The 12,926-nt window shown below is 33.3% G+C and overlaps 1 protein-coding gene across 3 annotated transcripts in view; it reads left to right on the top strand.

Moving 5' to 3' along the window:
* The window catches only part of LOC133862313 (heat shock cognate 70 kDa protein-like), a 12,448-nt gene extending 472 nt beyond the window's left edge, over window positions 1-11,976 (top strand). Inside the window, exons 1-4 of one of the 3 annotated variants that reach the window (XM_062298092.1) lie at window positions 393-928; window positions 1,168-1,332; window positions 4,369-4,608; window positions 10,066-11,976. In XM_062298092.1, coding sequence (XP_062154076.1) covers window positions 4,395-4,608; window positions 10,066-11,708 — 1,857 coding nt within the window. In that variant the 5' untranslated portion in view covers window positions 393-928; window positions 1,168-1,332; window positions 4,369-4,394 and the 3' untranslated portion in view covers window positions 11,709-11,976. Of the gene's footprint in view, window positions 1-392; window positions 929-1,167; window positions 1,333-4,368; window positions 4,609-10,065 lie in introns of those variants that run through there. The other 2 variants (XM_062298091.1, XM_062298093.1) reach the window with 2 other exon arrangements.
* Window positions 11,977-12,926: the final 950 nt, after the last annotated feature.

The following is a 12,926-nucleotide window of genomic DNA, read 5'->3' on the forward strand; positions in this document are numbered from 1 at the left end:
GAAGCATGTTATACTGTTTCCTGTTAGTATACATACAAACTGACGAAATCTCATCATTGTTTGCTGAAGTCAATGGCGGCTGATTCATCATGTGTGAGAACGGCAACAAACTCATTAAACGGCAAGAGAGATGTTACTAAACGATAATGAACTTTATAACTATTACCTTCTTTTAGAGCATCCCTACTCTCAGCAAAACTATCTAAAATACCTAACCAAAAAGTGCAATTTTTTACTCTAGTTGCTGATTTTGTATTATCTTATCTACTTTCTTTTGAATATTATATTCTATTCTTTTTTTATTATTATATTATTCCCTACAACCCTTTCCCTCTTCGTCTTCCTCTTCCATTGATGAACCATAATTTCCTCCGAAACCAATGGAATTGAGGGCTTTGTGAAGACCGGGCCAAGCTTTCAGGATTCTATCGGCAAGTGCCTCAGTGAAATATGCAGCTATCCGCTGCATGGTATCCCCATCAGGACTCAGGAGAGGCGAGTTGGGAGATTTGCTCAAGGGCAATATTTGCATTTTCAAGGCTACAGGCAGCAACATGATTTGCACAAGTGAGCAACAGGTTGATCAAATACAAACCCCGCTCTTCAGATTTAAGTTCTTTAAGCCATGGGTATGGTGATCCTAAGCTAGGTGGAAGCGACAAGAACAGCCAAATCGTTTCTGGGTTTTGTAATTGGTCGAGAACCCACATGGAGCCCCATGAGTATTCCAAAGATTGCTTCTCCAACCTCTCTCTCTTTGCACACAGGACTGTTATTGTGGGTTTCTTCCTGGGTTTCCTCTGTTTCGAACCCACAGTCAATTCTGCTTGATTAAAGTTCCTCTCTTTGTAAGGACTTGTCCATGGCTACGTTGTCGACAATGCGTGGGGGGTCCTTTTGTCCCTCTTCGTTTTTCTCTTCCATTGAGGTAACTTCGGCTCAAGTATCTTTGGGGTGAAGATAACAGAAAAGCTGGTCATTTTTCTTTTTCTTTTGATTTCTTTAGTCCTCAAAGATCAAAACTAACACATACCCAAAAATCTTAGAACGCTGATTTTTTGGATTCTCTGAACTTTCTCGGGAAATTTATTCTTTTGATTTGCTCTCAGAAATTACAATTCTTTGTGAAAATGAAGTCTTGTCCTTGTAATCTCTCTCTCTGTGCAGAAATGGATTGTTTTGTTGCCTTGGGAGAGAGAAGATGAGCGACCACAGAGGGAGAGAGAAGATGAAAGAGAGACACTAAAATAGTTGGACATTGCGCTACAGCAAATAACTTCTTCTTAGCTAAAATGAGAGTTTTTGCTCTTCAACATATTAACTACGTATTAGGTAAAACAGAATTTTTGCTCCAGTTAATAACAACTTCTTGCACATATGAGGAGTTTAGCTATATGGAGATGCTCGTTTAGAGCATTTCCAGTGAGCTTGGCAAAACCTTTTTTTGGCCAAATTTTACCGAGCTCCTTCCATACAATAAACTCGGTAGTCTATTTCGCGCTCTCATTCTCACTTTTTTTTTTTTGTTCTTTTTTTTTTAAAAAAAAAAATAAATAAATAAATCGTCTCAAGATTTTTTTTCCTTTTAGTGAATTGGGTTTTGTTCTTTTTGTAGAAATCTTTGGCAATAGTTGTTTTTCTTGATGGGTTTTGTCTGAAATCTAGGTTAATTATTGATTTCTTTTAGTTCGTTGATATTCAAGATTTTGCTCCTTCTTGTTGAATTGGGTTTTTTGTTCTTTTGTAGAATCATTGGAGTAGTTGTTTTTCTTGATGGGTTTTATCTAAAATCTCAGTTGCATGGCTAATTTCTTCTAATTTATTGAATTTTTCTTATTCAAGATGTTGACACATTTATTGAATTGGATTTTGTAATTTTTATAATCGTTGGCATGGTATTTTTCTTGATGGGTTCTTTGTGAAATCTCAGTTGGAATTGGATTGGTGGTGCGAAATGATACTGGTGATATAGAAGCTGCTTCAACAGTGTGTATCCCTTTTGTCACTGACCCGACGTTGGCTGAAGCTCTAGGGGCTTGGCATGCCCTTCTGTTTTGCAGGAAGCAGAGGTATACTCATGTGATACTGAAAGGGGACTCCCAGGAGGTGGTGAAGGCACTGCGAAAGGAGGGCCTTTGCTGGACGAGTTACGGCCACATCATTGAAGATACCCGATCCTGTTTTCAGTTCATAAAGCCGTTGGAAGTGAATTTTGTCAGGCGGGAGGCAAATCGTGCTGCACATGTTATGGCTAAATATGCAATTAGTTCTCAACTCAATCATGTTTGGATGGGGGAGTGTCCTCCTTTTATCCGCAATATTGTAGTCTCTGAGACTTTTGTTGAAGTTTAATGAGAAAAGCTCTTCTATTCAAAAAAAAAAAAAAAAAAAAAAAAAAAGTTTTATTATCGATTTCTATTGATTTTTTGGGTTTTTCTTATTCAAAAGATTTTGATCCCTTTGCTGAATTGGGTTTTTCATTTGGTAGAATCGCTGGCATTGGCCCTGTTCACTAAACCCCTTCCCCTTCCCTCCCCTCCTTTTCGTCAGCTTGTGTCAGTACGGAATCTACGGATAGCAGAGAAGTTTGAAAAAGAATCTAACATTTTATTTTATTCCATTACCCTAAATCTTTCAATATGAAAAACCAAAAAAGTTGGGAATAAACTGAAAAATTGAAGGTAAAATAGGAATAGAATAAAATGTTGACTTCTTCCAAAAGATAACATTTCAGTCTATTCCAATTTTATCCCCAACTTTTTAATATGAAGAACCAAAAAAAAAGGTAATAAACTAAAATGTTTGGGGTAAAATAGGAATAGAATAAAATAGTTGGCTTCTCAAGAAGCCAACTATTTCAGTTCCTGATTACCCGTATTGACAGGGGGGAAAAGGAAGTGGGGAGGGGAGGGGAGGGGGAAGGGGTTAATAGTCATGTTTCTTGATGGATTTTATCCGAATTTCTTCTCCATTACAGATTTCTCGTGAATTGGGTTTTGTGCTTTTGTAGAATAAAGATTAAAGTATAATAATGAAAGAATAAAGAAGAATATTTAAATGGAGTGGAGAAATATTTTTTTTTTTTTAAAGAAAGTAGAGAAAGATTTAAAGAGTTTGATGTGGGGTACTTTGAAAAATGACTAGCTAAATTTTTTATTTTTAAATAAAAGGTGAATTTTCTAGCTAAAAAGTAAAAATTAGCTAAAGTTTGGTTAGTGCTTAGCCTCACCAAATTTTACTCACTAAAATAACTAAAAATTACTTTTTTCTATTCTGGTGAGCCACTTTATTAAAATTCCAACAGCAGCCTCACCATTTTAACTAGTCAATATTCACTATTCTATTTAAATAATAATTTTTTTCATATTTATTTATTTTTTCTCTATATAATCTTTTTACAAAAAAATCATTCATATTCATGAAATAAGGACATTATCGTGTGAGAGATGGGAGATGTGAGAAGAAAATGAGAGAAAAAAGGAAAAAAGTGTGCTAATCATGTGAGAGAGAAATGTGAAACAAAATTTGGTGAGTGGGTTGTTGAGTGAAAATGTCTCATCTAATTTGGTTAGTAATTTCAGTCATCAATTTTTTTTGGTTAAAATGGTGAGGCTGCTGGGAGTGGTTTTTTAAGATTTTCATCAAATTGGCTCAACAAAATAGCTAAAAAACTATTTTGGTGAGGCTACTAGGAATCAGATAAGAGCATTTACATTGGCTCAACAAATTTCTTCTATACTTTCGTTAAAAAATCACATTTTTTTTTTATATATTTTAATTATCCACTTTTTCAAAAAACACACATACATCCCGCTCTTTATTTTAGCCATTTATTTGAAGTATTCCATTTAAATAGACTCAAGGATTTCAAGATTTCTTCATTATTTTTCCAACAATGATATTTTTAGAAAACTGTCTTTTTTTTTTTTTGGTCATATTTTAAAAAATTCATATTTTCCTAATAGTTATATTTTTATAAATCTGTCTTTAAAAATATTTTTCTACTAGTCATATTTTAAAAAATTCGTATTTTCTTAACTGTCATATTTTTCTTTTTTCAAAATTTATCTTGCTTTTAATGGTCATATGTTTAAAAATTCATGTGGAGAGAAAGGAAAAAAAGATAGTGACCTCCGTATTTTTGCTTTAGAAAAGAATGAAAGTCATTTCATGGAAAAGAGGCAACTTTTTCTATTTTTCCTTTTTTTTATTTTTTATTTATTTTATTTTAGCAATAAGATTCTCTGTTTTGCTTTAATGAAATGGGTAAAGAACAGAGAAAAATTAGCTTCTACATATTCAGTCTACTTCGTGAGTAAGGAAACAAATTCTATAAAATGACCATCTTCAGCCTGTCATCTACTTCAGTTTCGTGATCGTTCCGGAAGTCGAGAATGGCCGACGAAGGAGAGGGCCCAGCGATAGGGATCGATCTGGGGACGACGTACTCGTGTGTGGCAGTGTGGCAAAATGATCAGGTAGAGATCATAGTGAATGATCAGGGCAACAGGACGACGCCGTCTTATGTTGCCTTTACTGGCAAAGAGCGTTTGGTTGGTGAGGCAGCCAAGAACCAGGTCGCCAGGAATCCCACAAACTCCATCTTCGGTAATTTTTAGTCTTTAGCCATCTTAGCTCTTTTACGTGCAAATTTATGAATCTCTTATCTGGTAGTATATAAGAAGTAATAGAAAAAGTATCTGATTTTCTCTGGGTACATCTCATTGCATTCTTCTAGTTTCATCCAAAAATGGCGAAACCGAAAATAGAAGCTTTGTTAGGAATCGAACGGAATGTGTAGAGAAAGTAATAATGGCAATTCTACCAACCTTGCAAACTGTTCAGAACATATCTTATGTCTTCAATAAGCTGTCCAACACTGGTCTAGTTTCTGCTGTCAGAATTCAATACATTCACTATCTACATGATATCTCCTTTAAGCATAACTCTCCGGAGCCCCAAATCACGACTTAATTCTGCAGCACTTAGTGTTGTCAAAGCCTCTACCGCTGCAGAATCCAGAAGGAAAAGGTTTTGTGGAACTCCTAGTTGTGAGCACACTTCCTGTGTGATCTCTTGCAATGATGTTGATACCAATCCTCCGATTTAGTTTGTCTACTGCAGCATTCCAATTGACCTTAACTACACTCGATGGAGGAGTTTTTCACATTAGTGATGATCGACCATGATTAGGTACTGGCTACTCTCTCTCCCCGTTAGAGAAGCTTTTTGAAATTCATCAAGAGACTCTTATTCCATTTTGATTAATTGATGTTGATGAGTAAAATCCCCACCTCCCAATGTGCCATAGGATTTCTTCTAAACCAGATCTTCCTTGCCACAACCGCCATCAATTCACACTCCTCAATGTCGCATCTATGTACTAGTTTCTTCATTACATGTAAGAAATCCCAACCCTCACAGGAGATTTTTTTGAATCTTTTTGCTGCAAGTTCCCCAAACATCTCAAGCTAATGGCCAGTTCCACAGTATGTGTCTGACAGTCTCCTCTTCCATACCGCATATAGGGCATAGGGGGTCAAGAACAATTCTTGTCTTGAATATATAAGTTCACTTTGGTTGGTAACAAGTTGTTGAATGCTTCCACAAAAACATTTTTCACTGCATTAGGAACTTGCAATTTGCTATCATCTTCCAGATGCTAGCATGTGATATGCACTTCTAACCAAAAATTCACCCTTTGGAGTACCCATCCAAATCAGTTGGTCCTTTTGTTGATAGGTACTTGGAGTCAACTGACTAATAGAAAATGCCTGCTCTTGCAAACCTCTTGTTGATAGGCACTTCTAACTGCATCTTCTGCTAATATCCTTCTAGGCCATTGGACTGAATAAGTAGTGAAAATAGACAGCCACTTATCTTTCTGGATTCTAAAAAATTCCCCATGCATCTTCGATCTCCATATAAGGCCAACTAGATTTGAGAAGATTACAAGCAGACCAAGTACTACTCCAAGCAAAAAAGGGTCTTCTACCCAAGCTTGCTTCCTAAATAGTTCCATCTAGATAGTACTTTGCTTTTATAATCATAGCAGCCAAGGTTTCTGTACTAGGAACCAAGTTTAGTAAATAATGCCATATTGAAATATTCTAAATCTCTAAATCCCAAACCACCCTAAAACTTCGAGAAATTCATTTTTTCCCGGCTCATTCAGTGAATCTTTTGAATATTTCTTCTTTTGCCCCACCAGAATTTAAGCATCATCGAATTTATTTCCCTACAAAGAGTCTTTGGTAGTTGAAAGACACTTATACTGTAAGTTGAGATTGCTTGAATCACTACTTTTAAAAAGAATTTCTTTTCCTGTTTAAGAGAGGAATTTGACCTTCCAATTATTTTGCCTATTTCAAATTTAATCCTTGATACTTTTAAAGGCCCAGATTATGAATTTTCTATCCAAGGCCGGTAACCCCAAATACTTCTCATAGCTATAGGTTGATTATATCCCAACAATTGCCAAAACTTGTTTCTTAACCTCCTATTTTCCCGATTTATTAACAAGTACTAAACTGCATTTTACATAATTATTAAATTATAAAAGTAATTAAACTTATAAACAATCAACTTCATGATTTTGCTAAGTGTTTTATATTTCAGATCACCTTTGAATTTCATTCCCAAAAAATGGATGATCTCGACCAAAAAAAATAAAAATAAAAATTGATTATATAAAGTGTCTTAATTTTTTGGGAAACTACACTGAACTCTCCAAACTGACACACCTTTTATATAAATTAGCACATAACCCACGCTATGTGCGAGATTCTTCATTATAATTTAATTTCAAAATTTAAACGCATTTCTATCGTACTTTTCATCATAGGTTAAAAAATGTGTGTAAAATAATCTATCATACTAAAGGTTATACACCAGTACATTACCGAACATGTTAAATCAAATTAAAATATGTTCAAATATTTGTTCCCATACATGTAGTTTAAAATGTAAAAAATTATAAAGAAAAAGAATAGCAAGAAGAAAACTTGGATTCCGATTATTAAAGTATTAATAGAAAATTAGCATAAATCTCTAATATCGTTGGTTTGATATTATATTTGAATACAAATAAAACTCATATAATTCTGAACATTCAGGAAAAAAAATAAAAATAAAGAGCAAAATAAACAAAATCTTCTTCTTCTTTTTCTTTCTTTCTTTCTTCTTCTTCTTCTTCTTCTTCTTCTTCTTCTTCTTCTTCTTTTTTTTTTTTTTTTTTTTTTTTTTTTTTTTTTTTATGAATACAAAATGAAACAAAGTATTTCACTTTATGTTTTTCAAATAAATCCCCTCACATGAAGTTCAATGCTTAATTATCTTTTTGGTGTTTCAAAAGTGTTTCTATTAGTTTTCTGTACAACAATGAAATCATTTTTTGCCGTCTTTTGAAGCAGAAAAAACACTTCCAAAAATGAACAATATAAATTAAAATATTTTGAAATCTTTGTTCCAATATGACTATTTTGAAATAGTAAGAAGAAAATCTGGATTCTGATTATTAAAGTATTACTAGAAAATTAGCAGAAATATATGATATTGTTGGTGTAATTCTTATTATATTTCAATACAAATAAAATGAATATTATTCTAAATATTTGAAAAAATATACAAAGCAAAGTGAACAAAATCATTTTTTTTATGAATACAAAAAAATAAAGAATAAAAATAAATAAATTTCACTCAACATTTCAAGCAATAAATAAATCATCTCACATCTAGTTCAATGCTAAATTATCTCTTTGCTGTTTCGAAAGAGTTTATGTCCTTTTATGCGCAACAATTAAATAATTTTTTTGCCTCTTTTGCTTTCGAAAGTAGAAAAAGCACTTCCAAAAATAGACTGAATATCCGACTAAATCACACATAAAAATTCAAATGAATTAAAATATAAAACCATTATTTTTTATTAAATAAAAACCCTAGACTGAATCAACCTCAAATTCAACTACCTCAAGACCACAAAAGAAAGAAAAAGAAAAGTAAAGCAAAGCAAAGTAGTAAAAAAAAAAAAATTATTTACTTGAATGTTGTCGCTAGTGTTTATTATAAAAGGACGAACAATAGGTTTTGCCCAATTCTTTGCCTTCAAGAGGAAACTCTTTGCTTCAAAAGTTTTGGCAAAGAGTAATATAGAGTAAGTCCTAATGTTTTGATGGTTCTTAAAAGTAAAGAGAGAGAGAGAGAGAGAGAGAGAGAGAGCTATATAGAAATCAGAGAGAATTTAATGACAACAAAATTTGACATTTCTATTCTTTTTCTATTTAACATAGGAGAGTTAATTAGGCATATTATTATTTCACTTGAAATACATGGACCGGTTTAGTTTTACTTAAATGACCGGTTTTTTTACTTAAAGGACCGATTCAATGTTTAAAAAAGAAAAAAGTACACATACTTCCCTCAAATTACCATTCCATTGTTAATGTGCCCCCAAAATACCAATTGTATCAATGTCTCTCCTTAAACTATCAAAAAATGTCAATGTCCTCCTAAAGCCAGCAAAAAGACAAAAATAACCCTAAAAAAGTTTTCGTAAGACAAATATATCCTTATAAATTTGAAAAAAAAATTGGGAAAAAAAACCTCTTTTTTTGAAAGATAAAAAAAAACTATTTTTTTAAAAAAGCAAAAATTAAAAAAAAAAAAAAAAAAAAAGAGAAAAATGAAAATCTAATGGGGTGGCCCAAACTAAAAAATTATATACAACAAAATAATAAAAAATGAAGAATCTTGGTTTTTTTTTTTAGCTTTTTAAATTTTTTTTTTTTTGTTTTATATAATTTTAAGAATTTTATAATGTTATGAAAGGTATTTTTGTTATTGGTGGGACATTGACGTTGTTTGGTAGTTTAGGATGGGATATTGACACAATTGTATTAGCTTTTGAAGTGAAAATAGAAGGAAAATTGACACGTGACAAGCATATGTTAATTTTTACTTAAAATATCCAAATTACCCATAAAAATTATTAAAAAAAAAATGTAAAAAAAAAAAAAATGCCAAAAGAAAGAAAGAAAGCAAAGGAAGGCTAAGGGTGTGGTCGATCGCCGACTTAGCCTTGAGGGGGTGGCTAAACCATCCTCTTAACCTTGAGGAGTGGGAATGGTTTGACAAGTTGACAACCCCGGGTTAAATATAATTATCCATAATTTTTTCTGCGAGGTTCATTATATATATATATGTCTTATGCCACCTTGTCTTTCATTCCGATTCCACCAAACCATCCTATAGTAATTGTAGTTGTTAAGAATTTGATTGTCTTCGAACTTAGGATTTTAGACTTATATTATTAACATTAATCGACCAGTTTTAAATTTTAATGTGAAAATTAATCATTTTTGTCAACAACTCGCAACGTATCTAGCTAATACATGAGGGTGATGGGTCGCTCCAGGTGTTTGGGAATTACTTGTGTGCTAACACAATACTACATCTAATTTGTAGTCAATTGTAAAGTTTTTTTAATCCTTTGTATTTATTGGAGGTTTATACCTTAAAACTATAAATCTAGATGTCCCTTTTCCATTCAAAACTCAATCAAGATGTGAAAAAGATTTATGAAAATCATTTGAAGCAATCTCTTAAGAATTATTAAAATGCACTTTCTTTATGATTGTTTTGTTATAAAAATAATAACAAATAAAATAAACTTACAACCAATCATATGCTAGTATTGGTAATTGTTCCATATATTTCACATCACCATATATAGGTTATGATTTTGGCCAAAAAAATAGATGATCTTGACAAAAATAAATCACTTCTTTAGAAAACTGATCATATAAATTGTTTTATTTTTTCCTATGAGGTTACATTGATCTTGTGCCACATTGTCTTTCATTCCAATTCTTAATATGCCGATTTTTTTTCTTTTTATATTTGTTAGAGGCATATTGAACAGTAAATTTAATCCTTTGCCACCATAACAATTTATTAGTTAAAAAAAAAAAAAAAGGCATGCCAATTTAAAAGCTCATCAATATTGAGATTTGTTGCTTCTTTCTGCTTTAGTCTTGTCAAAAAAAAATTTCTATTATTATTTTGCAGATGCAAAGCGGTTGATTGGTAGGAGATTTAGTGATTCCTTAGTTCAAAACGATATCAACCTTTGGCCATTCAAAGTCATTGAAGGTCCTACCGACAAGCCTATGATCGTGGTCACTTATAAGGGTGAAGAGAAGCATTTTTCTGCTGAGGAAATCTCAGCTATTGTCCTAAAAAAGATGCGTGAGATTGCCGAGGCCTACCTTGGTACAACTGTTAAGAATGCTATAGTCACTGTCCCGGCCTACTTCAATGACTCACAACGTAAGGCCACAAAGTATGCTGGAGGCATTGTAGGACTAAATGTCATGCGGATAATCAATGAACCAACGGCAGCTGCCATTGCTTACGGTCTTGGTAAACCTGACATTGTTAGGAGAAATGTGTTAATTTTTGATTTGGGTGGTGGTACTACAGATGTCTCACTACTTACCATTAACGATGGTACTTTTGAAGTGAAAGCCGTTGCTGGAGACACTCACCTTGGAGGTAAAGACTTTGACAACAGAATGGTAAAGCACTTCGTTAAAATATTTAAGAAGCAACACAAGGAGGACATTAGTGGAAATACCAAAGCTCTAAGGAGGTTGAGAACTGCTTGTGAGAGAGGAAAGAGGGTTCTTTCTTCTGCAAATGAGACTACCATTGAAGTTGATTCTTTATATAATGGTATTGATTTCTCCTCAAGTATTACCCGTGCCAGATTTGCGGAACTCAATATGGACTTGTTTAAGAAGTCTGTTGAGCTTGTGGGGAAGTGTTTGACTGATGCTAAGATGGACAAGGGAGGAGTCCATGATGTCGTCCTTATTGGTGGTTCTTCCAGAATTCCCAAGGTGCAGCAGCTGTTGCAGGACTTCTTTGATGGAAAGCAGCTTAATAAGAGCATCAACCCAGATGAAGCTGTGGCTTATGGAGCCGCTGTTCAAGCTGCAAACATGGCTGGTTTGGGTAATGAGAAAGTTCAAGGCATTGTGCTCTTAGATGTCACCCCTCTGTCCCTAGGGGTGAAGGTAGAGGGAGATAAGATGTCTGTTATGATTCCGAAGAATACCGCCATTCCCACCAAGATGGAGCAACCCTACTTCAACGCAAATGACTACCAAACTTCTGCTTTGCTCTCGATTTATGAGGGTGAGAGAGTGAAAGTTGTAGATAACAACTGGTTGGGAGAATTTAGGCTTTCCCCCATTCCTGCCGCACCCAAGGGTGCCACTGTAGTTAAAGTATGTTTTGAGATAGATGCCAATGGTATCTTGAATGTTTCTGCTGTAGAGCAAACCACTGGTGTGAGTTGCAAGATCACCATCACCAATGACAAGGCGAAACTGTCCAAAGAAGAGATTTATAAGATGGTCCAGGACTCAGAGAAATACGAAGTTGAAGATAATGAGCACATGGAGAATGTTAGGTCTAGGGAAGCTTTGGAGAGCTATGCCTACAAAATGAAGAACATTGTCAATGATGAGGAGATTGGTAACAAGCTTGATGCTGCTGGAAAGAAAAAGATTAAAGCTGCTATTAAGCACGTGATTCATTGGTTAAATGGTATCCAGCATGCAAAGGCAGATGAGTTTGAGGACAAGCTGATTGGACTAGAGTTAATCTGCAATCCCATCATTGCAAAGATATCTAGACAAGAATAAGCAATTGTCCAAACCATAATTCTAGTACTTTTGTTGTCAGTTTTTTTGTTCTTGCTTATCAGTGAAGCATGTTATACTGTTTCCTGTTAGTATGCATATAAACTGATGAAATCTCATCATTGTTTGCTTAAGTCAATGGCAGCCGATTCTTCATCATTTGAACAACAAATAATTTGTCGTCGTTTAAATGGTGTGAGAATTAACGGCAACAAGCTCATTAAACGGCAAGAGAACTGTTTCTAAACGATAATCAACTTTATGGCTGTTTAACCTTCTTTGCCATATTTGTATCCCCCTGTCCAGTACAGCCCGTTTGATCCAGCGAGAGCCACCTCTAGTCAATCAAAGCAAGTAAAATGACATCTAGAGCCGAGAATATGCGTTAATGACAAGGTCTAGGGTATGTTTGGCAATTAATTGAATGTTTGGCAAGTGAGGGAAGATAATATAATAGTAGTGAAAGAATTTTTGAGTAAGTAAAAATTGATAAATGTGATATAAAGTAAAATGGATTTGTATAGAAAAGTAAAAAAGTTTTGTATTGTAATGATTTTTTTTTTTTTTTTTGAATAGTAATAAAAAATGAGAGCCCTTTTGATAAAGATGGGCCGTAAAACTCAACTTTTACAGCCTCCTATAAAATATTGACACATCATTTAAACACACTAAACATTAGACATCTTTTTTTCTTTTTTAAAAAAAAAAAAAAAAAAAAAAAAAAAAAAAAAACATTAGACATGAAAACACCTTATCACTTTTTGAGTTTTCAAAAAATCCTAGTTCTTATTGCAATTACTTTGTTTTCTCCTATTTGGAATTCTGCATGAAAGATGAGGATCAACATCAAAACATTTAAACTTTTTATTTTTTTTTTACTTTTTATATTACATCAATAATTTTTTTATGAGAATACCTTCAATAAGAATGGGTTGTAAATCCTTCATTTTACAGCAACTAAATTATAAGTGGACAAATCATTAAAAACTAAAAAATACAAAAAAAATATGAAAACACTCATTGTTTTTGGAAAATGTGAAAATTTAGATAAAAAAAATAAAAATAAAAATAAAAAAAATAAAATAAAAGAAAGAAGAAGAAAAAAGAAGAAGAAGAAGTTAGAATGCACGATTCTGCATTGTTTGTGTAACTTGCCAAACATACCCGTAGTCTTTGAGCTGAAGAGTCGATCAAGACCATCTATCTCCGGTTAACATCAAA

Source organism: Alnus glutinosa, chromosome 3 (assembly GCF_958979055.1).
Source record: "Alnus glutinosa chromosome 3, dhAlnGlut1.1, whole genome shotgun sequence".
Classification (NCBI taxonomy): domain Eukaryota; kingdom Viridiplantae; phylum Streptophyta; class Magnoliopsida; order Fagales; family Betulaceae; genus Alnus; species Alnus glutinosa.